We start from the raw sequence: 27,768 nt of genomic DNA, 5'->3' as shown, positions 1-27,768 counted from the left end.
CTCATTAATTTCTGGTGGGAATGCAAAATGGTCCTGCCACTTTGGAAGAGGTGGTTTCTTGCAAATTAAACATATTCTTACCATCTAGCAACGGTGCTCCTTGGTATTTACCCCCCAAAATTAAAAACTTATATCTACACAAAAACTTGCACATGGATGTTTTATAGCAGCTTTATCCATAATTGTAAAAACTTGAAAGCAACCAAGATGTCCTTTAGTAGATGAATGGATGCGGTATATCCAGATGATGGACTATTACTCAGAACCTAAAAACTCGTGAAAAGACATGGAAAATTCCTTAAATGCATATTACTAAGTGAAAGAAGCCAATCTAAAATGGCAACCCACTGTATGATCCCAACTATAGGACATTATGGAAAAGGCAAAACTATGGAAACAGTAAAAAGATCAGTGGTTACCAGGAGTTGGGGGAGGGGGCGGCATAAGCAATGAATAGGTGGAGCGTGGAAGAGTTTGGGGCAGTGAAAATACTCCGTAATTTGAATGTATTGAAAACAAAATAGATACAGCATTTTGGTTTGACATCCAGTAGAATAAACCTGACTGGCTAAATAAGTGCATTTTCATCCTCACTTTCAAGGGCCCCTGCATCACGACACTATTAGCAAAATGAGAGCAGCAAAGGGAAAAGGAGTGTAATGAAAGCTAAGAAATGTTACAGAAATGGGGGTTGCAGATGGGGTCAAGGGGGTTGCAGATGGGGTCAAAGGAGAAGAAAAGGCACATATCGCAGGTGTCGTGGATAGTATGTGTCAACAAGTCAGAGAAAGAGTGAATCCCGAATAAAGTGACAATATTAAACATGACATTCACATTTCCCCAATTAGTCAATGGTTCTATTAACTTTTTCTGATAAAGACATATATTTCTAAGAGTCAAAAAAATGAGATAAAGCTGGACATAATAATTGAGAAAATGCTACGTATTTTTTTTTCATATAAAAATGGCAGCTTAATATAAACAATGTTCGAAAATGCTTTTTAAGAATTATGTATATAATTAGATGTTCCGTAGTGGTCAGGCACTGGGGACACCTAAAAAAAAAAAAAAGAAAAGAAGGAAATGCATCATATTCATTCAGTGTCAGTGAATATCCCACCTTAGAGAAGTAACATTCTTTTCTGCAAGAGGAAAAATGGGGCTGTGACGACCAATGAAATATCAAAACAAAGTGAATAATAAGCTACAGAGGTACAGCTGAACATTCAACAGCCAACATGTCTAAACAAGAATTCAGTGTTTTTTTAATTTGTGTGTGAGCACCTGGCAGTAAAAGTGGCAGAGACCTAGAAATAAGGGGTTCCTTTTAGTGTGTCTGAAGGATGGTTGGATAGTATAGCTTCATTCTCTTGAAGGTTATCAGCTGTTTGCTAAAAGGTCACCAATAGTCAAATTCTAGCCAGATTCAGTGATCTACTTTCAATCTTGTCTATTCTAATTTTTCTGGAGAAATGACACCAATAGCTTTTCTCTACATTTGGCAACTTCCTCATGCTGAGATTTCTGGGATTACCACTTCTTTCCTCCCTTTGCCAATCCCCATTGACTGTTCAGGTTCCCTAATATATATATATATATATATATATATATAAAACTGTGGGTGTGCCTCAACACATGGTGATAGAATACTAAAGATGCAAAAGACTTTTTTCAATCCTTTACATCTCAGAGAGCAAACCTTTTAATCAAAGGGTCTAATCCAAACCTCTCCCTATTCAACAATACAGAGGGTGCCAAAAACATGTATACACATTTTAAGAAAGCAGAAAAACTATATTAAAACTGTAATACTCAATATACATTAGAAGAGGTGCTCAAAGTAGTTACCATCAGCGTAATTTTAATACAGGTTTTTCCTTTCTTAAAATGTGTATACATTTTTTGGCACCCTCTATATATCTTTAAATTGACATACTGTATCTTGACAATCAATGTATTTAAAATAAAACTCTTCGTCATACTTTTGCCTCACTTTCCATCTATTTGCCTTCTGTTACCTTGGATACTTTTGGAAAAGCTTTTATTTTTCCTTTTCTTGTCTTAATTTTTGCATAATAAAAATCTAATTCATCTTCAAACCTTTCCCCTAATTGTGCACAATTACCTAATTCTTATTTTGCTAGATAATTTAGTATTTGGTTATATATGGGGTCTTGTATTCTCCTTGATTAGTGTATATATGATTCCCTTTTCACCTGAACTACAAAGTCTTAAGAAATGTAATATCTTGTGTACCATATAGAGCTCTTAAAACTAAACATTTGCAAAATTCTTAGTTATTGACTGAGGATTTGGAAAAATATCACTAATGATAAAATCATTTTTTTACCCTTTCATCTATTGTTATAGTATTATATATACAGAGCCAATACACATATCTTGTCATTTGAAATCATTGTGAATCTAGGTTTACTTGCCTTGTCCTCCAAGTGCAATTCTAAAAAGCGTAGGTAAGCCACAGGTGCAAATGCATCAGCTGAATGTATGACTACTTCTGATGAATCCCTGAAAGACAGAAATTTGATAATGCATTTACCTACTATATACATTGTGGCAACTCACTTCTGCTAGTGACTAGAAGAGACCAAAACCCTTCATTTTGCATTTATTTCCCCCGATATACAATATTTAGTGACTGTCATCTATTTTTAATAATCCAATATTTAATTGAGAAAAGGACCGAGGATGCTAAACTTTCAATAAAAAGTAAAAAAGCTTTTCATCTTTATGGAGACACACAGTTCCATTTTCAGGTTCACTCAAAGCTCTCCGAACTATTTTGAGAACTTAAAACTCCTATTCAATTTCATTTTCAAAAATTTGCTTGGTATGGCCTAACCATTAAACAATAGTGCTTTATCTTCATTATTCTTTTCATTTTCAAGAGGTAATTCATTCAGTGTTTCACACAAAATCTCAATTATCCTTCACAAAAGCAGCGCTGGTGATGGTTTTAAGCTCTAGATGAACTCTTCACACTGCAATATCATTGCTATTAAAATTGATTGCCTGACATAGTAATTACCACATTCAGGTAAAATGGTATGAATTGCTTGCTGGCACCATATGGATACATGTAAATTAACTCAACTTTTATCAAAGATACCCTGTAAAGCACATCTGAATAACTAAGATTATGTGTGAAGTTCTAATAACTAATTATTTTTTATTGTTGTTTATTAAGAAAGCAATAGTGTTTTGCATTTCAACTGAAATTTAAAAATAGAAATTCTGTATATTTCTTAAATGCCTCAGGAACTGGTTCCGTTGTTTATATTAACACATTATTAGCATTTTAACTATTGTAGTACACAGCAAAATAAACTGTTACTTTATTTGAATTTTTGCCACTAATGTAAAATATGGTTTTTTGAATCAGCCCTTGTAATGAAAAGTTATTTAGTGGCAATAGAAGAAACCTCAAAATATTTGGCTTCAAAATACTAAATTTTCACGGGCAAAATGTGTTTACTTTTCCCCTTGAAAGATCAGAGACAGAGAAATAAATGTTTTATGGTAAAAAAAGAAAAAACAAACAAACAGTCAACTACTATTCATGAACCTTTAGTATCACGTATGCATCTGTTAGGGCTTAGGAAAATAACATTAAAAAGGGCTTTTATGACATTAAAAGGAAAGCGACTTATAATAGAAATAGAATCATTAAAGAGTCAGGATCCTAACAGAAAGACATAACCTGCCTTCACAGGCTACATCAACCAAAAGTTCCCTCCAGATATACGGAGTAGGAGGAGAAAGAGAAGAGGAGGAAGCCCTCTTGCTTTCGACCACCACCCCTCTGATTTGACCCTTCTTGGTTTGTTAGCTCTAGTCTTGCAGTTTCTCCATTTGCCCCGGAGTTGCCAGTGCTGGTCCTATCTTGGCTCATTAATCAGATTCAAATTCCAGTTTCTGTGTCTGATCTCACTCTGACATTAAATTTCAATCGCTCTGTTCCTGATGATCCCAGCCTTGGAAACTGACCCTGAGCCTTAATTACGCCTAATCTAGGCAGCTTGGTTTTGATATCCTTGACAATGGAGTGCACCAAAACTGTAATTAACCCAAACCAATGCTGTGTCAGTAGAAAGGGAGGCTGGTAGCAAATAGTTCACTTAATTGGTATAGTTACTGCATTCTGAATTAAATTATTATCCACAGAAAATACATAATATTCTGAGCACTAAATGAATAGAAATATGATTTGATGGATTCTATTAAATCCATAATATCTAACTGACCAACATCATTTCATTCGCTTATGCAAAGCCAGAGTCAACTGGGAGTGACCAGGTCTCAAATGAACACTTTTTAGTTTCAAACAGAATACTGTCACAATTGCTCTTTTCTCTTTCATACACTATCATCTGAAACTTGACTTTCAAGGAGCTGTGGTTTCGGTCTGCTTCCTGGATTTCTCTGAAACTGAGAGCAGGATCTGCTTTGGAATATCCTCAGAGTCACCCAGAAAATGAATACCAATTACACCACAACAAAAACGCTTCCCAGTTGGCTACCGTCCTCCCCTTTCCCTATTAATGCAAGTGTGCTCACTGCCTCTTCTACACTCCAGGCTTCTCTGTAGTCAAGAGCTGGCCTGGGTTCCCTTTCACTGCTGTGTCAGGCTTACCCCTGGCTAAAACTACAAAAGGGCGGCTGAGTCAGGCCTGAGCCTCTCTGCTGTGAAGCTAGGCTCCCGAGGTGTGAGGTCAGGTTCTACCTCTTCACTTCAAAAGAAAACAAAACAAAACAGAAAAAACTGGTATTATCTCTTGAGACTCAGCCATGGTTGGTTCTTACCTCTCCTCTAACAAGACAACCGCACACAGATATTCCCTGTGGACTCGCCATTATCCTCACAGACATTTCCAACGTCGCTTCTGGGAAGCCCCTGGCATCCCCAGACAGTGCTGGTTTTCTCCTTTATGGGCTTTGTAATGCATTTGTCGCCCTTTCAGAACACACCTACTATATTATAATTACATGTTTGTGTACTTGTCTTCCTTCTTACAGAGGGACCGAGTTTTGTTCCTCTTTGCCTGCCTGCCCCGCCCAACCCCACAACTTGATGACCAGCTCAGTAAAGAGTACATTGCCTGGTATTCATTAGACACTTGTTGAATAAACAAATAAGTGCATAGTTAAACTTTTTAAAGTATCTTCACATTTACATACTAAATATTGAAACTACTACAAACCTACACTGGGTTTTCAATTACCTATCTTCACGATACATTTTTTTGTACATGTGTACTGCACGTATACATGTACATGTACATATCTACATATATACCAGAATACCATATAGCATCTCTAGCATAATAAAAATAAACCTTAATAGGTCTAAAAATTTAAATACAAGGAAAATAGTTCATAAATTTAAATAAATTTCCAGGTGATAAAGAACAGACGTGAGAAGGCAGATGAGGAAAGTACTTGATTCATCCTTTCTACTAAATGCCACGTTACTATGCTCTGTGCCGAGTTAAGTCTTGAATGGGAAGAAAACAGGAGTAGATGGGAAAAATGAATATACAGCGTTTTAATCATAGAATTCAGCCCTTTCTCCCTCCTTTCTTCCTTCCCTTTTTCCCCATTGTTCCATTCATCTATCCATCCATAGATTCTATATATAGCAACTTTGCAGCAGTAGCACAGTAATATTGATAATTCAAACGGAAATATGTGATTGTATCAAATACTGACATTAAAACAATAGGTTCATTAAAAAAATTAGAAAACAACATTAGGATTTTAGTTCTTACTTCTGATATACTATATATATACCGGGGGTGCCAAAAAAAAGTATACAATTGGACACTTTGGTCAGTGTTGCTCAAGCAGTAGTTCGCCATAATCAGAAGTGTCTGGACGCTGATGGTAACCACTTTGCGCACCTCTTGTAATTGCAGAAGTCAAACGTGACTTGTATTTATCTTTTATTATTGGTTTATATTGAGTGTTACAATTTTCATACAGTTTTCTTTCCTGAAAATGTGTATATATTTTTTTTTTGGCATTCTCTGTATATTTAAAGTAAGAAGTAATAAGAAAGTAGGTTATTTGAGGACCTATAATTGTCCACTTCGCTCAAAGGCTGAGCTGTAATTCTTTGCATCAAGGCTCCTGAAGAAAAAAAACAACTAATTTTCTGATCTAAAAATTTGAATCTAGAGGTGAGTAATCACGTACTAATTGACATGAAAAGTGAATTGCAAAATGTCCTAGTTACAATTTTTAAAAATTACTTCCAAAGACTGTTATACCAGTCTTTCCTACAAATTTTAAAAACATAAACAGGAATTTGGGGCAAAATGTATATATCTCATAATAAACTGCTAGGACAATGATGCTTTCTCTAAATTTCTTCATCATACAAAAAAGAGTCAATTTTTTAAAAAATCCCTAATTATAATAAAGTCATTTTTGCATGTAAATGTTTATTTTTCCTCCTCTTAGAGGTGGTCTTCCCCTTTTTATTAAAAACAAAGCAAAACAAAAAAACAAAAACTGAATCAGACATTTGAAATGGGATTCCTAATAATCAATTAGTTGTATGTCAATTATATTATACCAGCTATATCAGGAAAGATTGTTAAATTTGTCCCAAAAGTGAATTCTAAGTTACAGGATCCAGTATTATTAATTGGGAATTGTTAACAAATAGTTACAGGGACTAAACATAAATCTTTTAATTGTATCACATGGAAAATTATCTCTAACTAACTTTTTAAAAACAGTTTTAGAATATGCAATGCATATTCACTCACATCATCACATTTAGTGCTTATCAGTAGGTATGATAAGGACATTTTCTATTTTAAAGAGGAGGAAAGGTTTTGTATTAATATATAGTAGTGACATACTTTTTCCATTAAATTGGGATATGTCCCAATCTAGTTATAACCTAAAAAAGAAATACACAAAAGGGAAATAGGATATGTAAAATTAAACAACAATGGATGGCGAATTAACTCAACAATATTTAACAAGCGTTTGTTCGTGTCAGCTGTGTGTTGTGAGGGTTCAGGTGCGAAAACAAACATTGGGGCAGTGGCCGCCAACGCCTTTAAAGCGGAGAGAAATGGAAAGGCAATCTAGGGAAAAGGAATCAAGTAAGAAAGTTATACAGCTGGGGTGAGGCAGAGACTATGAAGAACAAAGCAAAGAAGATGCTTAAATATTAGAATTAGATTGGTGACTTGCTGACAAATGAGTAAGAATGAAAGGACAGTGCTTCTTCTTGTGTTCGTAAGGTCCACAGCAGTGTGTTGGCACTTACTGTGTATTGTTGACTGGCCTGACCATTCTTGCAGGGAGAACTCCTACAGAGCAGGGTGGCGGCTTGCAGGATCCTACCCCATAATTCACCTCAATAACATGTTGAAACTAGAGGGTTCTAACACACCTCCCCTGACACCTCTCTCTTTAATAGCATGGCTACCTCCTCTCAGGTCATTGTGTCAGTAAGGCTGAGGTTTCCTTGTCTACAAAATGATGAGGTGAAAAAGACTCACTTTTCAGGTCTAAAGTACTATGATAAAATGACCTCCTGGTTATGTAGTATAAAGAAGTGCATGTCTTGGGCCAGCCAAGTGGTGCGTTGGTTAAGAGCTGGCTTGGGATGCCAGAGGGCCCCGGTTCGGATCCCACATATGAGGACCAGTGAAACTGCCCTCCGCAGCTAAGATGCTGAACAACAGCTCGACCTGGAGCTGGGCTGCTGTGAGTCACCGGCAACAGCGTAGGCTGCAGCCCCTGTGGCAGTGGGTTGCCATGGGCTACCGTATGTAGCCAGCAGTCAGCATGAGCGGCCAGCAGCTGCAATGAGCGGCCATCCAGAAGCCGGCGACTGATCTGTCTCATCCAGGAAGAGCACAATGATGGTGCCAACTTGGGTCAGTGAAGCAACGTCCTCCACAACTAGACTGAAGAACAAAACAACAGCAACTTATCTGTTCCTCTTTCCCCAATTCTCCAGGGCTGTTCCCCTTCCCCCAATTCCCCAGCGCTGTTCCCATCCTCCAATTTCCCAATAAAAATCTTAAAAAAAAAGTGCATGTCTTATAATTCTAGGTTGTCCATAAAGACTTCTGGGTGCTCTAGGACCTCAACTTGTCAAGTAAATGGGAAAAGCATTATTCTTTGGCATTTTTCTCTTATCATGGTTTTTAAAAATTTGGTTAGTTTATATTAATACATAAGTATATTGCAAGTTTCCCATTATACTATAATGTGACCCCACGGTGCAAATGCTTTTCTTGACTAACCAAACAATATTATTTCATAGTAATAAAACCTAATGCACGGTTCATTCATAAATTGTTTTTTGATCAGAGCCAGAGAAATATCTCCCATTTACAAACTTAATCTTAAGACTCTTATCCTTTACCATCTTCTATCATAATATATATAGATATGTCTTCCTCCCACCATTTGGAGGCAGGAACTATGTTTGAACAACATTGGTGCCCAGAAAAAAAAAAATCTTTGGACATAATAGGTACTTGATAAATACTTGCTAAATAAATGATTATGTTGATGATTATTAATGGAAAAGAAGCTAGGAGAACAAGAAAGAAGCAAGAGTTGGTGAATATTAATATGGTAATGAAAATGTCTTGGCCCTGTTTCACAAGATAAATGTAATTTTTTAGAAAATTCACCTAAAGTTGCCTCATATGTACAAAGAAGTCACCTCTCAGTGCTGAAAATATTGAAGCTGTCCATTTAATATGGAATTCTCATCTTTCACCAGATGAGGTTTCTGGAATCCAGCATAATTCTGACAGTGTTTTCCAGGAAGCACAAGAGCTTCGGAAAAGCAGATAAAGTGCTCTCTTCGCAGAGGAGGAGAGCAACATAAATTAGAGTATGGATAATAATGTAACAAACTGGAGAAAGTTCCTGTTTTTCGTTCCACCAGTGTTAACAATTTATGGCAAAGAATTTACACAACTCACCATAAACTGAATTAACTTAAAAACAAAGTTTATTTGTAAAAATAACCCCAAATAATTGAAGAGAAATGTTTAGTGTTACCATGCTAAGTTGTTAAAGCCAAAAAAAAGGAAAAAGAGGATGAAGTTAATGGAACCCACAGGCTACTGATGTGGCAGTTTATCAAACGTAGCTGTAATGAAAGATAAATAATACAGGCAATTCACACTTCATGAAAGGATAAAAGTGTCAGTGTGTAGGTACCAGTTTTACTGCAGGCCATAATCAGCAAGTAAACGAAAGTGCAATGTCTAAAAAGTTTATAGCCTTCTATGAAGGCCTCGTCTTGTCAGGTATTGATTTAGGTATTCAGACGACTTCACTGGTATTAAACAAATTGAGTGTTTGTGAACTTAGAGGACATGTTCTATTTTTCCCAACAAAAGTTGCCTCCAGCTTAATGTTAAGTTGCTTCCATCACTTAAATTTAAGGAAAGGGAAGAAAATGCTGAAATGATATCTTACACAATTATTTTCTTCTTAAATAGAGGGCAATCCAAAGTGAATGTTTCATACTCTCCACCTTCTCCACAAACATGGACTCCATATTTCCTAGAAAGCTGAAAATAAAAACAAAGAAACAGTAAGCTTAAAATCAGAGAGCGAAAATGCTCAATTAACATATTATTTTGTGCTAAAAATATCCATGTAAGAAACTTTAATTCCAAAACAGATTGCAAGCTACAGGAAAATAACTTTATATTTCTGCTTCAAACATGTATTTATATTTGATAAAAATGTTATCATAAAGCATAGGATTTTTAATAGTCCTAAAACCCTTACAAAAAAGGTGTAAGCAACCAACATTTTTGTGTATGATGAGAAAACAAAGGTTACTATAAATTTTTGGAACGATACTAGCGTTAGATTGAAAAGGGGAGACTAAAAAGCAAAGGTACTAAGTCATTATGTAGTAAATGAGAATGCATGCAGCCAAATTGTGGTTCTACCCTGCCCTTTGACCTGCATGTGGAAGGGAAAAAAAATATGTTGTATTGAGAGCATTTCTCAGGGATACAGATAAAGATATCTAAGGATTTTCCTTATGTTTGTGAACAAAAGAAGTCACAGACATTATGCTGAAGGTTATTAGTAGTAAAGTTCCAAGGGTACTGAGAACTGGTGAAGTTCCAAAGCCTTAGGAAGGTCTAACTTCAAGCAAGGTTGAGATAGCTTATCATGTCATCTAATTAAACCTGAAAAACAAAAAAGCAAGCAAAACCACCAAAACCCCTGGGATTGGTATTAAACATAAGGTATATTATTTAAATGATTCTGATACTGAGAGTAAAATAATTCTATTTGGCAGGTACCTGGCTGGAATCAGTGCTGGGGAGACTTGCCAGCTGTGTCAGAGCATCTTTCTGCTCCTGTGTCGAGGCTTTATCACTGCGATTCCATCTACTTCCTTCTGAATTTCATAGCTTTCCCTGCTTATAACCTCTTCTAGCCCTAAGTTCTCATAGCCCAAAGGAAGAGTGACTTCACTGATGTTCTCTGTTACTGCCAGTGCTGGGACTGGGGCCTAAGTCTTCCGTTTTAGCTGCTACTTATGCATTTATTTATTTGGTTATTTTTGTGGTTGTACTACCATTCTGAATCCATTACACTTCAGCGATTGACTATGTGCCTTTAGGGATTTAAAGCACGGGTCTAGGAGAATTCTACTGTTTCCTCCAAGGATCAGCAGTAATGTGAATGACTCTGTAAAGCCAAACAGCAAGAAAAGTGAGGGAGAGAAAATGGGGTGGCAATCTGTAAGAGCTCACTAGAGCAAAGCAGGCAGATTTTCCCCATGCTGGGTCATGCAGTAGAGAATCAGCAAAGCAGAATTATGGCAGTTGGTCCTGGGAGCAGATGATAGGAACATCAGTTTTCCATGTAACTACTGTGAAGATAAGCTTTTTTTTTTTAAGATTTTTTTTATTGGGGAATTGGGAGATGGGAACAGCACTGGGGAATTGGGGGAAGGGGAACAGACAAGTTGCTGTCCTTTTGTTCTTCAGTCTAGTTGTGGAGGAAGATAAGCTTTTTAAAAAAACATTTTGAACAGACATAAATGACTTGGGTCATTTCATGGCTTATAAGAATGTCTTGGAGTCTGAGCATTAAAAAGTGCATTCCTACTAAAGGAAAAGAAAATTACTTACATGATTCTATTTTTTTCTGACACATTTATATAGATAAATATTCATATTCATAACTCCATCTGACTGCTACTGATTATTGAACTGAAAAAGGTTACGGGCATCATGAGTTCCTTGTTGAATTTTTTATCCTTTTAAAAGATTATAATAACCATGACTGTGAGAATCTCATTTGTCTTCTTTTAACCCAGCCCCATTAATCTGTTAGTCATCTTAAAATTGGGGAAAACATAAGCAAAATGTAATTGCACTGCACCTTCACCCTGCCCTCAACCACCGAGAGAAAATCATGGGGTTTATAAAACCCGCCACAATTTCACTTTATAAATGATATGCTTACCATCCAAAATAATTTCATGTTGCATATAGGCATTCATAGCACTTATTCAAAAATCATTTGTTGACTATCTACTGTAGGCTTGGCATTGTTTTAAGTGCTGGGGATAACAATGGGAGCAGACCTCAATTTTGTATACAACAGCTTTGTGTCTGATGGTGGGGACAGGAAGTTAAGCAAGCCATCACAGTAAAGGGCAGGGGTAGCTTTGGTGCATGCATGAGATGCTGTGGAGTGTAAAGCAGGAAACCGAACTAGAAGGAACTCAAGAGGCTTCTCAAAGTAAGTGAAGTAAATAAAACTTAAGCTGAGATCTGAAGGATGAGTAACCAGAAAAGGCTGGAGGGAGTGAAGGAGGGGAAGTGGGAAAGATGGAAGACAAGAGAGAAGGAAAAAGTCTTCCAGAAGGGAGAGCGTATGTTAAGTCCCAGAGCACACGATGGGTACTAGAAATTGAAGTAAGTTTGCCATCGCTGGCGCATAACGAGATGAGTGATCGTGGTAGGACGGGTTTTATGGGGCTTCATAAACCACGCGAAGTCATTATCCTAAGGTCAAGTAAGAGCCCATTGATAGGTTTTAAACGGAAAACTGACCTGATTGCATTTGTCTTTTAGAAACACTCTGCACAGTGGAGAAAGGGCTGGTGAGGGGTATGTCCGGAAGCAGAAAGAGCTGTGAAGGGGCTGGAGGAATCTAGGCGGGAGGTGAAGTGAGGGCGGAGAGGAGAGGGCAGACATTTTGAGAGATTCATAGGAGGTTGAGATAATGATTCATTGAATAGAGGAGTAAGAAAACTTAAAAAAAAAATGAGGAAAATTCCCAGCTCTCTGCATTGGGAAACGGGTGAATTGTGGTTCTGTCTGCTGGTATCTCAGCATGAGTAGCAGTTTGCTGGGAGAGTCCAATGACCTCATTCTTTTCAAATCTTCTGTGGCGTGTGACACCACTGTCTCAGATCTTTGCGATTATTTTCCTCAGGCTTCCATGTTATTGAACTTTCTAAGCTATTGTTATGCTTCTCTGGCTCTTTTCCCTTCTGCTGCTCCTAAGTTATAAATACCCCTCATATTCTCTCTGTAAGATGCTCTTCTCTCTCAATTTATTCCCTTGGATAGTTCATGCCCTCCGTGGATTCAAGCATCACCTTTATGCTATTCTGCTGCTGCTGCTAATACTAGCACTATCACTACTAATACAAGACTAGTTGCTTTATGCCTTAAAGGTAAGAAAATGATATAATTATTTAATCCTCGAAATGACTTTTAAGAATAAAAAAGAATATAGTCTTCAGATAGATTTAAGGCATAAATTCTAGTTCTGCTACTTTCCAGCTTTGTGACTTTGACAAAGTAACTCACCCTCTAAGTGATTCCTCATCTATAAAATATAAACATTAACTCCAGCAACCTCATAGGTTTGTTAGAGGATTAAATAAAATAATGCATAAAAGCACTTAGCACATAATATGGCACTTAGTAAGCACTTCATAAATACACGACTTAACTGGAAGAGTAGGTAAGGAACATATGTAGTGAGGCACAATGAAAGCCGCGTCGCATGCATAACTGGTTAAAAGCAGTAGCTTTGGGGACCGACAGTCCTCGGTTTGAATCCTGGCTCTCTCACTTTCTAGCTGATCTGTAAAAGGGAGGTGACATAGTACCTACCTCAAAGGAGAGCTGTTTCCAGGAATAAAATCATATGAAAGGAAAGCCTCATGTACTGTCCACATATAATATATACTCAGTAAAATAGCTATGAATTTTATTTTTCCCTTTTCCAGAGGGAAGAACTAGATTGATTTGCAAAGATTATGTAGCTTTGAACTAAACAAAACCAGAATTTAAAGTCATGTCTTGACTCTCTACAATATGATGATAAAAAACAAACCTTAGTCTGTAGGCTGAATATCTCAATTGTGCCCCAACCCCATAGTTTAAAGACATATGAGTATGCCTTTGGTTTAGGTTCTTTAAAAGTCTCAGTAGGTTGAAGACCAAGTTACCATGTTCTTTCTCATCCCTGCTTTCCTCTGCAAAAATCTGTGCTTCTAATCTCCCCAATCATTATGTGTGGGCTAATCTTTGATTCTTCCTTTTCCAGCTTCTGGCAATTTGGTGCCAATTTCTTTTTCATTCTTTCATCAAAATCTTTCTTTCAGTTTTGTTCTATCGCTCCATCCCTACTGTCAGCGGCTTTAGACTCCAAACCTTCACACCTGTTTCCTACAAGAGCATCTTACACACTTTTTCATTTCTAATGTCTTCTACCCCAAATCCGTGAATACTGCTGCCAGACTAAATTTCCTGAGGTATCTTTTAATAATATAAATCCCACTGATGAGCCACCTATATCTTATTTCTTACCCCAAATCACCCAGCCAATCTCGAAAGGCCCTTTATGATTAGGTCCTATAGATTCCCACCTCACCTGTTTCTTATTCCTCTATCAATACCAGCTCTTAGTTTCATTTAAACCAAGTCCCTCATTGTCCCTGCATGTATTCTTGCCAGGAAACCTTCATTGCTATTGACTCACGTTGTTGCCACCAGCCATGTAAACTTCACCCAGTTCTTCCCAACAGTTTAAGTACTAACCCTTCCATGATACAGTCCTTAGCTCCCCCATCTTCCATCTTTTAGCTCCTGATTACATTTATAGTAAATACCAATCTGGCTTTATCTGAGCCAAGTTTTTAGTGCTCCCCCACCCCCCAACTTGTTAGACTCTACATTCCATGAAAAATTCCAAATCTTTGGCTTATTTTGTACTCCTTACAGCAGTTAGCACAAAACTGGGCACATAAGGAGACTTTAAATACATATGATTCAATTTTATTAGTATCACATGCCACCACCAATTAAGAGTTCATCTATGACACATACTCAGAGAAATGTGAGGGACATGTTAAAGGTCACACAGTGAAACAGCCACTGACTGTGGAGGACCTTCCCCTCATCTCTTTAGAAACAACAATCAATGGACACTACTGCCAGGTCAAATTCCTTAAAATATACCTTTAAGAATTTTACTCTCTTCCTCTAAAACCTTCAGGGTCTCGTCATTGTTTAGAAAATTAAGTTCTCATTTCAATATTCAAAATCATTCACTACTCAGATTTAACCTCCTGTTTCAGCTTCTTCTGCCAGTACTCAAAAATATACTACAAACAACCCAGCTAGTTAAAAATCCTATCCACCCTGTACGTGCAGTATGGCTGCCAATTTATCTGTGACATTACTCAAGAATTCTCTCAACAACATGTAATTTTTTTCTTTGAAATTCTATGGCATATATATTTTACTTTCTTAGAGTATATTTTAATATACTTTACAATTTATATTTATAATAGTCATTGGACATCTCAACCATAAAGTTCCACATAGCTTTTCAACCCAGGCACGTTCAAAATTCAAAATCTCCTGTCAAAGATGTTCTGCCTCCTCTTGGCTTTCAAGGTCAGTTAAAGGTGTTTTCCACGAAGTCGGCACTGCAGGAACAAGGCTTAAAATTCTGTCTCTCTCACCCACGGCAACAAATCAACTTTGGTGAAATCCTCTTTTTCTTTTTGTTTAAATGATAGGTTGCTGGGATTGAAAATTGGGCTTTTGTCAAACTCATAAGGAAGACAAATTAATTTATAAAGAACACAGCTTGAAACAGAGCTTGAAGATTGAAATCTGCCGTACGCGTAAGCTGGTTTAGCCCTTATAGCACCCAGCAGAGTGGTGTGCTCCTTAAATAGTCACTACACATCTTTTTACCTTTGGCTCAAGCTAGAAATCAGATTTCCCAATTCTATGGCAATGGTCCAGGAAAAAGCAACCCAATCTTCTATATACTTTATATATTTACATATAAATATGGTTTCACTCTTCCATCTAGCAGACAACTTTTACTTAGACAATCTTAAGAAATCAAGTCTTGGTTAAAGAGTAACTGCTGGTGGTAAAGATGGTGAATTGAAACTACTACGCATCTACTCTCACTCCCTTCTAAAGCCTTACTGGAAAGTATTTCATAAGAAAGCATAAACTCACAAAGATGGAGAACAGAAGCAAGTGATAGAATCAATCAATTTAGCAGAACCAAGAATAGTGAGTCCTAGACCAACAGCAGAGAAAATGGAGGACCAACCCAATCAACACAGTAGAATAACTCCTTCCTCCAAAGCCACAAGGAATTGATGGCACCAGGTTCTTCTAGAGGTGAAAGGGAAATGAAAAGGGCACCAAAATATGGACTGATTGGCAGCCTGTTTAACAGTCAGTTCCCTAAATCCTTTCCCTCTTGACCAGCAACCGACTCCCCTCCGCCTGGCAGAGTACTGGAGGTTTATTCTCTGCAAACGAATTGGCCTGAGAAAAATGAGACACAGCTGAGGGCATAGGTACTATAATAAAAGAGAGGGATTCAGTTAATGTATGCACACAATATTCTGAGACCTCTAGCCATTTTCCCTGCTAAACTCCCGGGTGGGGGGTGGGGAGGTAGGAATGCAGCATACCTTCATTTCAAGAGGCTGGGGAATCCTTTTCTCTGGAATCTAACCAGCTCAAATTAAATGACCTAGCTTTACTTCCCTCTAGTGAAACTCAAGGTCACAAAGTCCCATCCAAATACTTGGTGCTTAATATAAGAATTTTAGGCTCCACTCTTAAATATGAGCAGAAAGAACACCAAAGATTAGCAGAAACAACTCAAAATGAAAGTTAGAGACCAAATAATGTAGAAGACAGACTATGTAGGGGAGAAGAAAACTAAAAACAAAACAAACAAACAACCCCCCCCCCAAAAAAAGAAACAAAAAGAGAAAGAACAAAAAAAGAGAATACATTATAATAAGAATAGAGTACTATAGATTAAAAAAGAACATTCAGAAAATAAAAATGAGCTTTTAGAAATTAAAAATATGATGAAAAAATTCAATTGAAGGGCTTGAAGGTAAAGTTAAGAAACTGTCCCATAAAGGGCAAAAATAAGTTAAATAAAAATTAGGAGAGAGAAGTTAGAAATTAAAGGAACATCTAATTAATAGGAATTCCAAAAAGCAAAAACAGAGGTGTGGTAAATACCAGTGAATTAATTCAAGCAAATTTCCTAGAGATAAATTTTCAAACTGAAAATTCTACCTATCCCAGCACAGTAGATAAAAACATACACACCACATAAGATTTTACAATGCTAGGGCAAAAGAAGTATCTTAGAACAGAGAAAGAAATAATTAGTCACACATGAATAGTCAGGAATCAGAATGACTTTGGGCTTCTCAACAGCATACCAATCTATAAGGAAATGAAGCAAAACTATCAAGATCTAGAAGGAAAAATATTCCAAAAATAGAATCCCATGACTTGCTAAAAAGCCAATCAAATGTGAGGAAACAATGAAGATATTTATAGATATGCACAGTGTCTCAAAAAATTTACCTCAGGCCATTTCTTAAAATTTTTCTAGAAAATGTGCTTTATAAAAATGAGAATAAACAAAAAAGGGAGACACTGGAGCCAGGAAACAAGGGCTTCAACATAGAGGGAAGGTTATGGGGGGATGCTAAGATGGCATAGAGAGAAACTGGCCCGGATCATACCAGTCAGAAGGCTCTGGAAAAGAATTCTAAAGGGGGAGAAAGCTGACAAAATACTTAATATATTTGAATGTCTGGATAAGAGATTAGAAACTATCAATGAATATAGCGTTGAATTAGTGATAAGTCCACCAAATACTAAACAAATGAAGAAAACAAGACAATTAATTATTAGTTCAAGGGGAAAGACAAAAAGTTGTATAAGAAAGTTTTATTGCCTAACTCAGCTGTGGGGTTTCATAGGTATCATAATGTAAACACTAACTATTGATCCAACTAGAATTGCAATATAATCATATAAAAAGATGGAAGGAGGAAAATATTACACATATGTGATGGAGGCAAAGGGGTTAAATATAGCTAAACCATTTGAGAGTATGAACTTTGGAAAATGTAAAATATCATAAAAATAGGAATACTCTTAATAAACATTTAAAGAACAGTTCCTAGCTTTTAAAATGTGATGCAACTTTTATACTAAAATTCATCTCCTATTTTGAACAACGAGAAAAGAGTCTTAAGGGGGAAAAACACAAGAGATAAAATAAGCATAAAATCCATTGTTCAATTATCAGATGATAATTTTAGGAGTCTGCATAAGTTTAAAAAGCAATGGCTAAAATTACCCCATAATTAATTTAGAGTAATAAGTGTACACACTTTATAAAGTTGCATTTTTTTACCCAAATATTATATTCCTAGGAATTTAATAATAATCAGAAATGTACATGAAGATTAGAAAAATGATAATCCTATAATTATAGCAATATTTATAATAGTTTAAAAATAAATAACAGTATTTATAATTTAGAAATAACACGTATTTCCACAAGAGACACTTTGTTAAATGATACATTCATATGTAGAATACGAATATGATGGCATCTACACAACCATTAGTATATGTATTTTCAAAGTAGGGTTAGTTATGTAGGAAAATAAACATGCCAAATGTTAGGGAAAAAAGGAGACAAGTTATATGTGTAGTTGAACCTAATTATGTAAGTAAAATATGTACAAGTATTTAATTATGTGAACTTAAAATGTTTTTTTTATTTTTCAATTACAGATGACATTCAATATTTATTAGTTTCAGGTGTACAGCATAGTGGTTAGACACCTATCTAACTCACAAAGTGAGCCCCTCTGTAAGTCTTGCACCCACCTGAATCCGTATATAGTTATTACAATATTATTGACTATATTCCATAAGCTGTACTTTACAGTCCTGTGACTATTTTGTTAACCATCAATTTATACTTCTATTTATACTTCTTAGTCCCTTCCCCTTTTTCACCCAGACTCCAAACCCCCTTTCATCTGGCAACCATGTTTGTTCTCTGTATCCATGAGTTTGTTTCTAATGAGAACTTGAAGAACAAGGAAGTCTTAGGAAACAAACCATTATGGGATACACCAACATGTTAGCAGTGTGCATCATGGGGCAGAAGTACTATGCTTTTATTTGCTTCCCTATATTTTATTATATCTCAAATTTTCAGCAACAGACAGGTATCTTTGTTATTTTTTTAAAACTGTGATTTATCTCTATTTCTTATCCCCATTATTTCCCCTTGTCACAGGCAAACATTTAAAAGCATTTAATGTGTATTTTTGCCTGTGCCCTTGCAAATGTATTATTAAATGCCTATATTTTAAGTTTATTTCAATGTTCGTTTTATTCATTCAGCACTTTGCTGATATATGCACACTGAATATAGTTCTCTAACTGCAGATTTGTCCTTCATAACGTGCACTCACCACATTTAACAACTGGCTCTCCCAGGAATGGACAACCACCTTGCCTCCAACAATCCCAATGCCATAAAAAATAACCCAGCAAAGACTATTCTCACTAATGTCCCCTTATGGACTAATAGGAGAAAATGCTACTTTAAGGAGGATAGGGATATTTACTCTAAATATGGCAATTTTGCCCTCCAGAATGGTAGTACCAATCTACATGCTTAGAGGGGTTCTATACATCCCTACCTGTCAACAATTGGCATTATCCAGCTTTCTCATTTGTGCCAAACGGGTACAAAGGAACATCTCACTGTTGCTTTAAGTTGTATTTCACTGATGACTAAATCAGTTTGAACAGCTCTTCATATCCATTGTTAGGTTATGAGATACTCTTTTCTGTATAGTGGTTCTCCATTACCTTCGCCACTTCCCTGTTAGGGTTGCTGTTTTACATGTTGGTGTTGATATATGCCAGTAACAATTCCTTTAGAGTTTTAACTATTACTCCAATTATAGTGTCTACCCATTTTTCTGTGTATTTTGTAAAGCAGAAAACTTCCAGAATTATTCTTCAGTAATGGCAAGTTTTACTCATACTGGTAAATATTGCTAACATTTATTTTATTGCTAACACTTAGAATGTGCCAGATATGGAGCCAAGCAACTTGTATAGCATTTCATTGTTGTTACTTCCATTGTATACATGGGAAACTGACTAGACCAATGTGTCGGGCAAGCAGTAGAGTCAGGACTTACACCTGGACTCCCGGGTACAAGGGTAACTTGAAGATCGCTGTCCCATGTTGCCTCTTACCCTGTGGGGTCTGAACCAACCATGAAATGGGCTCTTGCCCTAAGGTATCATCTTCTCTTCACCACCCCTTCCACCAATCCCTCTGTATAATTCTCACAATTAAATATTCATTTCTTCAAGGGAAATCATTATAACACGCAAAAATTTCCTTAATTAAAAATATTGATTCTTACATACAGTAATATATTAAAGGGTAAAAATATTAGCTAAATTGACTTATTACATTAACAAGTCATGTTGACCCACATTACACAAAGGGATTTGAGACAGGTGAACAAAATGTGTTCCTCTACCTAACCCCTTTCTCTCCCATCCCTACAAGTTCACAAGTTGTCTGTTTTCTCCCTTTTCTCTTTTGGATTCCTTGACTATTTAGAATTGTGTCAACAACTTAAAAAAATGAGTATGGATTGATCTTTGACCTCAATGAGGTTAATCCCATTATTCATAAAGATAAGGAGATACAGGCTTTCCTTAAGATCTGATTTACCTTAGGCAATGATGCAGGAGTCCTAGATAATAAGCTCTTTAAAAAACATACCTTCTAATTGCATAAAGAAGATGAATTTGTCTGATGACTCATTCACTTTTATATTAGAATCATTGTTCTCTGTGTATATCAGGTAATTGATTGAGGCTCCTTTATGAGTATAAGCAAAAATGAAGGGAAAAAGGAAGAGGGCATAAAACCTGGGCAGTCTGAATTAAAATCTGGGTTGTGTCAGGTAACTGTTGTCAACGAGGTGAAGAACAAATTGCTAACAGTGTAAAATTTCATTAAGCATTTACAGAGAAATCATGGACACACAGATTAGATTATACAGAAGCCAGAGAAAAAGACACTATACTGCTTTGCGTAATTTTCTATATGATTCAAAGTTGGATAAAAAATTTGCAAGGACGGGGCTACTTCCGGTTTGCCTTTATTCTTAAGGTATAGCCCCTCTGAGGGGAAAGCAGACAATGCTCAGGGCTTCCATTCTAACTGGAATTCTGGCCCCTCAAATTGTCTCAGATTTTGGAATTCTATAATGCCTTCCAATATTATTTTTGTATTTGAGACAAACTTTTTAGTTATTTGTATTGGGAGAGTTGGTCTGATGCAAGTTATTCCATCACAGCTGAAAATGGATGTCTTCAACATCTATTAAAATTAAAAACACATATAACCCTCTGAACCAGAATTTCCATTCTAGGATTTTATCCTACCGATAAAGTCATACATGACCCCAAATATATGTATAATAATGTTTATTCTAGAATTATTTGTAATAGCAAAAGACATGAAAGAAATTAGTAAAGAGTAAAGTCCATCAATTAAAAGCAGGTTCAATATATTATCCATGTAATAGAACACAATGATGCTCCACCTTAGGTAAAAGTGGATAAACACATGCATATATATTTACATATGGAAAAATGTTTTTGAAGAGATACATTAGAAAAGAGTGGTTAATCTGAGAGTGGTTAATCTGGGGGCTCGGAGTTAGTGGGAGATTTTTCATGATTTTATAGTGTTTGAATTCACTTTTACATATTACATGCCTTAATTTTACTAAAAAACATTATTTAAGAGAAAAATAAACTACACCATGAGAAGTGTTACATTCTAGGAGGCAAAAAAGTAAATGGCAGCTCCATGGAGGCTTACTAAACAAGAAAACCTCACAGTATTAAACCCAGAGTTTAGACTTTAAGGACAGATTGGATTTAGTCGGTGAAGGAGAGATAAAGCATGCAGAGAAGGGAAGTGAAACATGGAGGTATGTGGGGTATTCATTCTGGGGAAACCCATCAATAGTTCTAAATTGATGAAGGGTAGGCTGGATATAGGAGACCATTTGTCTTACTTACAAGCCTCATTTTCCCCAAGGGCAGACTGTGTCATGTTAAGAAGTTTAAATTTTATTTTGAGGCAATGAGGAGGAACCCCAAAGTTCATATAAGGAAAGTGTAATGTGATCAGATTTGCATTTCAGATATAGTATGATGACACTATAGTACTATAGTAGAGTACTGTGGACAGTGGATTGACAAGGGGTAAGTCAGGGAGGAGACAGAGTTGGGCTATAAGAATGCTGCAATAATCTAGGGCAGACCCTAATATAGCGACAATGAGGATTAAAAGGGACAGATAATAAGATATTAAGAAAGTAGAATTCAAAAGAACTTGGGGTCTTATTTACGAAAAATGGAATATATATCATTTTTTACAATTCACTTTTTTGGCTAAGGCAACTGAGTAGACAATGGGACCCTTCACTGTAAAGAAAGAACTGTTCAGCTCTGCATAGCTAAGGCTGAGGTGCTGGAGGTATGTCTGGAGCATACAGGCATGATGGAAGCGCCGACTTCATTGTCACAAGAATACAGTTGGTAATTGAAATCATGGGGGTATTCAACATCACCACAGGAGGAAGGTGTATGGAACCACAACATATAAGGGGTGCCATATAAATGGTAAACCCCCAAAAGAAGCTAAGAAAGTACTCAGGAAGGTTTCAGCAGTGAGTGGGATCATAGAAGCCAATGGATGAGAATTTCAAGAAGGCGCACACTCTTTCAGAGGTAGCTAGAAAGACAGGGCCTCAAGTGTGTTGTTGGTATTGAGGAAATAGAAGGTGATATCCTTGATTACCGTGTTAGAATTTACTAGTGCTTGTTTAAAGATCAAATTCCTGGTTCTTCGGAACTGAAATTCCTTGGAGTGGGAAAAGAGTATATGCATTTTTAACAAGGTCCTCAGTAAACTGCACCCTCAGGTCTGAAAACAAATATGGCAGATGGTAAACTCTTACAGAGCACTGATCTAGTTTGTTTAATTCATATACACTTAGCACTCACCATGGCGGTATCTATCGCATAACAAGTCCTTAATAAATGTTAAATAATTTAAAGATGAGAGTGATGAATGGTCTTGGATGAACAAACAACTGAATGGAAGAACTAAAGAACTAAACTTTGCCAAAATCTTGGCAAGATTATTGGTGCTTACATTCTAGTGGGGTGGGGAAGACAGTGACACACAATATACAAGTATGGAGGGTCAAGTAGGGAGCACAGCTACTCGTATACCCTTGACTGAAGAACAGTCCTCTCCTCTATCGGGGAAGGTCATCCTCTTCGACCAAGCGCACAACTTCAGGAGGGACACACATGGAGCGGTGAGGGAGGAAGGCAACACCCGCCTAGCCAGCCAGATCAGCCGAATCAACCCTGGCGATCAATGGGGTGACAGATGTTGCAGCCAGATCGCCCTCACATCCCACAATATACATGTAAACAGATAAGATTCTTCAGAGAGATCAGCATTAACTAGTGTGGTCAAGGGGAGCATTTCTAAGGAAGGAGCATTTGAGCTGTCACTTAAATTATAAAAAAGCATTAACTATGGGATGGTCTGAGGAAAAATCACTTCAGGCAGAGCAAAGTCCTAAGGAGAAACAGGATGAATGAGGTGTGTGTAAGTAACGAAGAAGCCTACGTGGCTATGGCTCAGCGAGTGACACAGAGGCTGGTAGAAAACGAGCCTGAAGAGATTGATAGGATGCTGATCATAGAGGATCTCATCGGTTGTGATCTCATAGGAGTTTAGGTGTTATTCTAAATTGCAATAAGAAACCATTTAAATTTTAAGCAAAGTAGTGACATGATTTGATTTACACTTAGAAAAAAATCACTCTGGCATCTGTATGAATAATGGATCATAGCAGGGCAATGGTGGAAGTAAGTAAGCAGACCAATTAGGGTTTGATGAAGTAGTCCAGACAAGAGGTGATTATAGTGTAGTGGTGGCAGCAGAGACAGTGAGAAGGGCATGGATTTAGAATATATACTGGAGATTGAGCACATAAGATCATGTTAATGGGTTGGACATAGTAGGTGATGGAAAGAGCAGTCTAAAGAATTTGGATTTTAGCCTGTAGGCAATGGGAACTCACTTATAGTTTTGAAGAGAGAGAGTGACACAATTACAGTGATTATATTAAAATAATTAACTTGAGGCAGTAAGCAAAATTAATTATTTAGAAAATAAAATGGAATTTGAAGGTGTCAGTAATACATTAGACCTGAAGTGACAGACACCTGAATTAAGGTGATGACAAAGGGAATAGCAAAAAATGATGGATACAGAGGCCCCACTCAAGTTTGCAGAGAATTGATTTGTGGTGCCTTTGGGCACTGGAGCTTAGCAGAATGGTGTGGTAGAAAGATTGGGGAGTCATCAGAATAGATATGGTAATTGGAGCCTTGTGGGTGATTGAGATCACCCAGGAAAAGTTTGTAGAGTGAAAATTGAGCTGGGACTAGGAACTGGCAAACCAAACTAAGGGTGACTAGAACAAAAAGAGAAAAACTGGGAAATTGTGGCATCATGCATGAATGCCAAAAGAAGCATTTCAAGAAGGGTGTTTATAACTGTCAAATAAGGACTAAGAAGTGTCTACTGGGAAGTCCATTTAGAGGTGGAAGGAGAAGCCAGATGCCAGACTAGGAGGCATTTGCAATATGAAGAAATGCTGACTATGAATATAGAAAACACTTCTGAAATTTTTTGGTTTTGAAGCAAGAAGAAGTGGCTAGACAAATAACCTAGAGAAAAAAATCTTCAGGATGGGAGAGGTGGTGGCATGCTTCCTTCAATACTGATGTGAAGAAGACAACAAAGAAAGAAAGGATGAAGATAGTGAACGGGGTAGGTGGACTGCAGGGTCTCTAAGAAGACAGGTGTAGATGGATCCAGAGCATAGGTAGGGGGTTAACCACACACAGGATGAGGGACACACATCCCCATCCCCATTACAGGAAGCAAGGATCGGTGTGGTCAAAGGTGAATTGGTAGAGGTGGTACTCCAGACAGAGGGATTTCCCCTATGATGGCTTCTATTTTATCTGTGAAGGACAGCTCATCCACCCAAAGTGAGGGGAAAGGTGAAGGAATTTGAAATTTGAGGAGCATAGAGAAGGAATGAAACAGCCATTATGAAGAATGGGTAGAGATTTTTTCTAGAGAAATATAAAATTGCCAGGTCATGTTGAGGAACTTAAGTTGAGTAAAATGATTTCTGCATTTGTGTGTTTAAACATGTTATGATAATACTCAGCTTAATTCATAATCAATACGTTGGCAGTTCCAAAACCGTACTTGCTTTTTCTACAAAGAAACTCTACATGCTTGAAATCTGAACTTGTAACTTCAAATTTAAGAAGCAGTTTAAAAAAACCTCTTTGCCAAAGGTATAGTTTCTCATTTTTCAAGTTCTCTTTCTTTTATCCTTCTAAACAAAATTTCATTATTTACCTACATTGTTTTGGCAGAAGTGAAATTTAATCTGACCACAGGGAATAATAGATATGAATATAGATATAACGCTGGCCACAGAACAAATTGCTATAAGAACAGTCCTATCGGAGGGGCATGGAAAGCAACCATGTCCATATGACAGACTTAAACAAATGATACCAAATTATTTAGAAATCAGATATAATTTGATTATATTATCATTTCATTTTTATTTTAATCTTTACTATTTGTCTGGCACATACGAGGTGCTTAAAAATGTTTAGTGAAAGAAGGAATTAACATTTTAGGGATTTCTAAGCATTTGGTACATATTGATAAACCATAAAATAATAAAATACAAATAACTCTGAAAGAAAATGTGCAACCCATAAAGTTAGCGAAGAGTGTAACTGCTGACAGTTCATATCATAGCAATGGTAATGAGTATTAAACAATGTCTAGAGACAATGTTGATGAACTAAGAGCCTAGGAGGGGAAAATGATAATTTATTAAAAGAGATCAGTTTTTTCATAGGAGTAGGGTGATTTTATTTCTTTTATCATGATTGTGGAATAAACAACTCAAATAATTATACTATCCTAGTTCATGAAACACTGATATACTATTCATAACATTTGCCCCAAAACTCTAGTAAAACCCAACACAGTTAATAGAAAAGAGAGAAAATAACTGAATTTTTCTTTAATGTTTAGAACACATTTAGAATTTGATCATGATAGGGCTAAACAATTATAACTTGAACTCTTTGGATAATTTCTTTACTACTCTGCAAAGTAATTTCCTAATTGATAAAAGAGAAGAAGTTGATCAAACAATCTCTAAGGAAGTTTCCACTCACATTTTTGATGAAAAAATAGCTAATCATGAAGACTATCCAATACTTTAGAGTGTAGGGCTTTTTGTATAGCATAGAATGTCGTTATAATAAAAGCAAACTTCCTGACAGGGCACCTTCCTTTTAGGTATAGCTTACTCACTCTTTTATTCAGGTCAACAAGCTTGTAACAATTTTCATAATTAATGTCAGAGATTTTCATACTCATTAGAAGTTTACATTTTTCATAAAAATATATCATGAATGTATCTGAGTTTTTCTAGAATAAAATTGATTTTATAATTATCCTAACCCGGCACTATTTTTCCACCCTTCAGATGCCTATATTCTGAGAAACACGTACTATAAAGTTTTACCTCTAAGAGATAAGGCTGCATCTGATCCAGGGTTTTTCCAAGATGCTTATCAGGATCTAAACCTGTCAAAAAAGGTTAAATTATTAAAAATAAATATCTGATTGGAATTTTAAAGATACATTTCTCTTCCCTCGGCCCCTCCTCACCCAGGAAACCAGCATGTATGCATTTTAAATTGCTCTGATCCTAAAATAAAAATGTACTTTCCTAATATTTACTTTCCTGTTCCCCTTGGGGAACTGTTTTCCTTGCTCCTGAAAAATAAGTTTCCTTCCAATTCATTTCAATTACACTGTGTCAACTACCAGATACACTGTTTCAATTCTTCTTTTCCTTTCTGAGGAGTTGTAATTAGTAGAGGAAAAAAAACATATCATTTCAAAGATATGAAATTTAAATCCTTGGTATTTTAATTTTTTTTAAACTCATGGACAATAGTGAGAATTTTCTGATTTATACCTATTTTATCTAAACTTTAAACATCTTACTATAAAATAAAAGTAGTACATAGAAGAGCGGTAGATTGTTAAGCCTATATAGTTAATTCACTTATAGTAGCACACAGACAAATAATTGTATTATCAAATTAAATATTTCATGTTGATGACCACTTGTATGACAATATATTTTCCAAGTAAAGGTACAGAGAACTCTAAAAAAACACTATGTACTATAATAGCATGTGCATAATCTCTGATAAAGATGCTGAACCATATGATAATATACTTTGAGAGTTTAGGTAGGTAACGGGGCACAGATGGACAAGCCTGGACAGTAAGAGCTCTTCCCACAATCCCAAACTAAACTGCCAGGAAAAAAAAAATCACGCGCCACAAGTCGGCTATGAAATGAGAGAATTCATTTTAGATATTTACATCCAATAATACAATACTGGTTTAAATAAGTTCTTTTTATTTATTATTGGTTTAAACCTTTTAGCTTATTAATTATACAAACTGATTAATAATGACCTGCTTCTATTTAGATGCCTTTTTTGGTGACACATTTCTGATTATTATATATCAGAGCCATCAAAGGGAAGTCAGGTAAAGGGAAGCCACTGAGTGTTAAATTACATCAAAGCCAAGGAGCAAACAATGGAGACTCTCTAAGTAGCACTAGGCAGATCATTTGAGTCAACTCCCCTCACAGCAATCTTATTCACATGGTATATTCACTAAAATTAAAATTCCAATTGGCCAGGTGAACACATAGATGAACTAATTGTTAACTCTGTCCAGTTACTACTCTACTCCTACCAACCGCTTTGCAATTCAATGTTTAAAATGAATAAGGAAATGAAATACTCTGAAACAAACACCCATGCAACTACCATCCAGATTCAACAAGCATCCACATCTTCCTATATTTCCTCCACAACCTTTTCTTTAAGAATAAACACCACCAACACAAAAGAATTTCACAGTGTATCTACCCTTCCTCCATCTATTTCCCCTACTCCTTTCTACATAGACAACCGCTCTTATGAAGATGGTGAATTACTTCCCAACTATGCTTTTATAATGTTATTACAAATGTATGTATCTAAAACAATATTTGGTATTGTTCATACACCTTAAATTTTCACATGAATTATATAATTTTCAGCTTTTTTT

The 27,768-nt window shown here is 36.3% G+C and overlaps 1 protein-coding gene across 1 annotated transcript in view; it reads right to left on the bottom strand.

The window, feature by feature from the left end:
• Positions 1-374: 374 nt before the first annotated feature.
• Positions 375-27,768, bottom strand: part of LOC109386235 (diphthine--ammonia ligase-like) — a 78,645-nt gene continuing 51,251 nt past the window's right edge. The window contains exons 3-6 of the mRNA XM_019649185.1: positions 26,153-26,214; positions 9,487-9,581; positions 2,439-2,526; positions 375-1,055 (exon numbers count right to left, since the gene is read on the bottom strand). Coding sequence (XP_019504730.1) covers positions 1,002-1,055; positions 2,439-2,526; positions 9,487-9,581; positions 26,153-26,214 — 299 coding nt within the window. The 3' untranslated portion in view covers positions 375-1,001. The remainder of the gene's footprint in view (positions 1,056-2,438; positions 2,527-9,486; positions 9,582-26,152; positions 26,215-27,768) is intronic.

This window comes from Hipposideros armiger, unplaced genomic scaffold, assembly GCF_001890085.2.
Source record: "Hipposideros armiger isolate ML-2016 unplaced genomic scaffold, ASM189008v1 scaffold_130, whole genome shotgun sequence".
Taxonomy (NCBI): domain Eukaryota; kingdom Metazoa; phylum Chordata; class Mammalia; order Chiroptera; family Hipposideridae; genus Hipposideros; species Hipposideros armiger.
The sequence above is the reverse complement of the archived record's forward strand: the minus strand, read 5'-3'. Positions and strand labels throughout refer to the sequence as shown.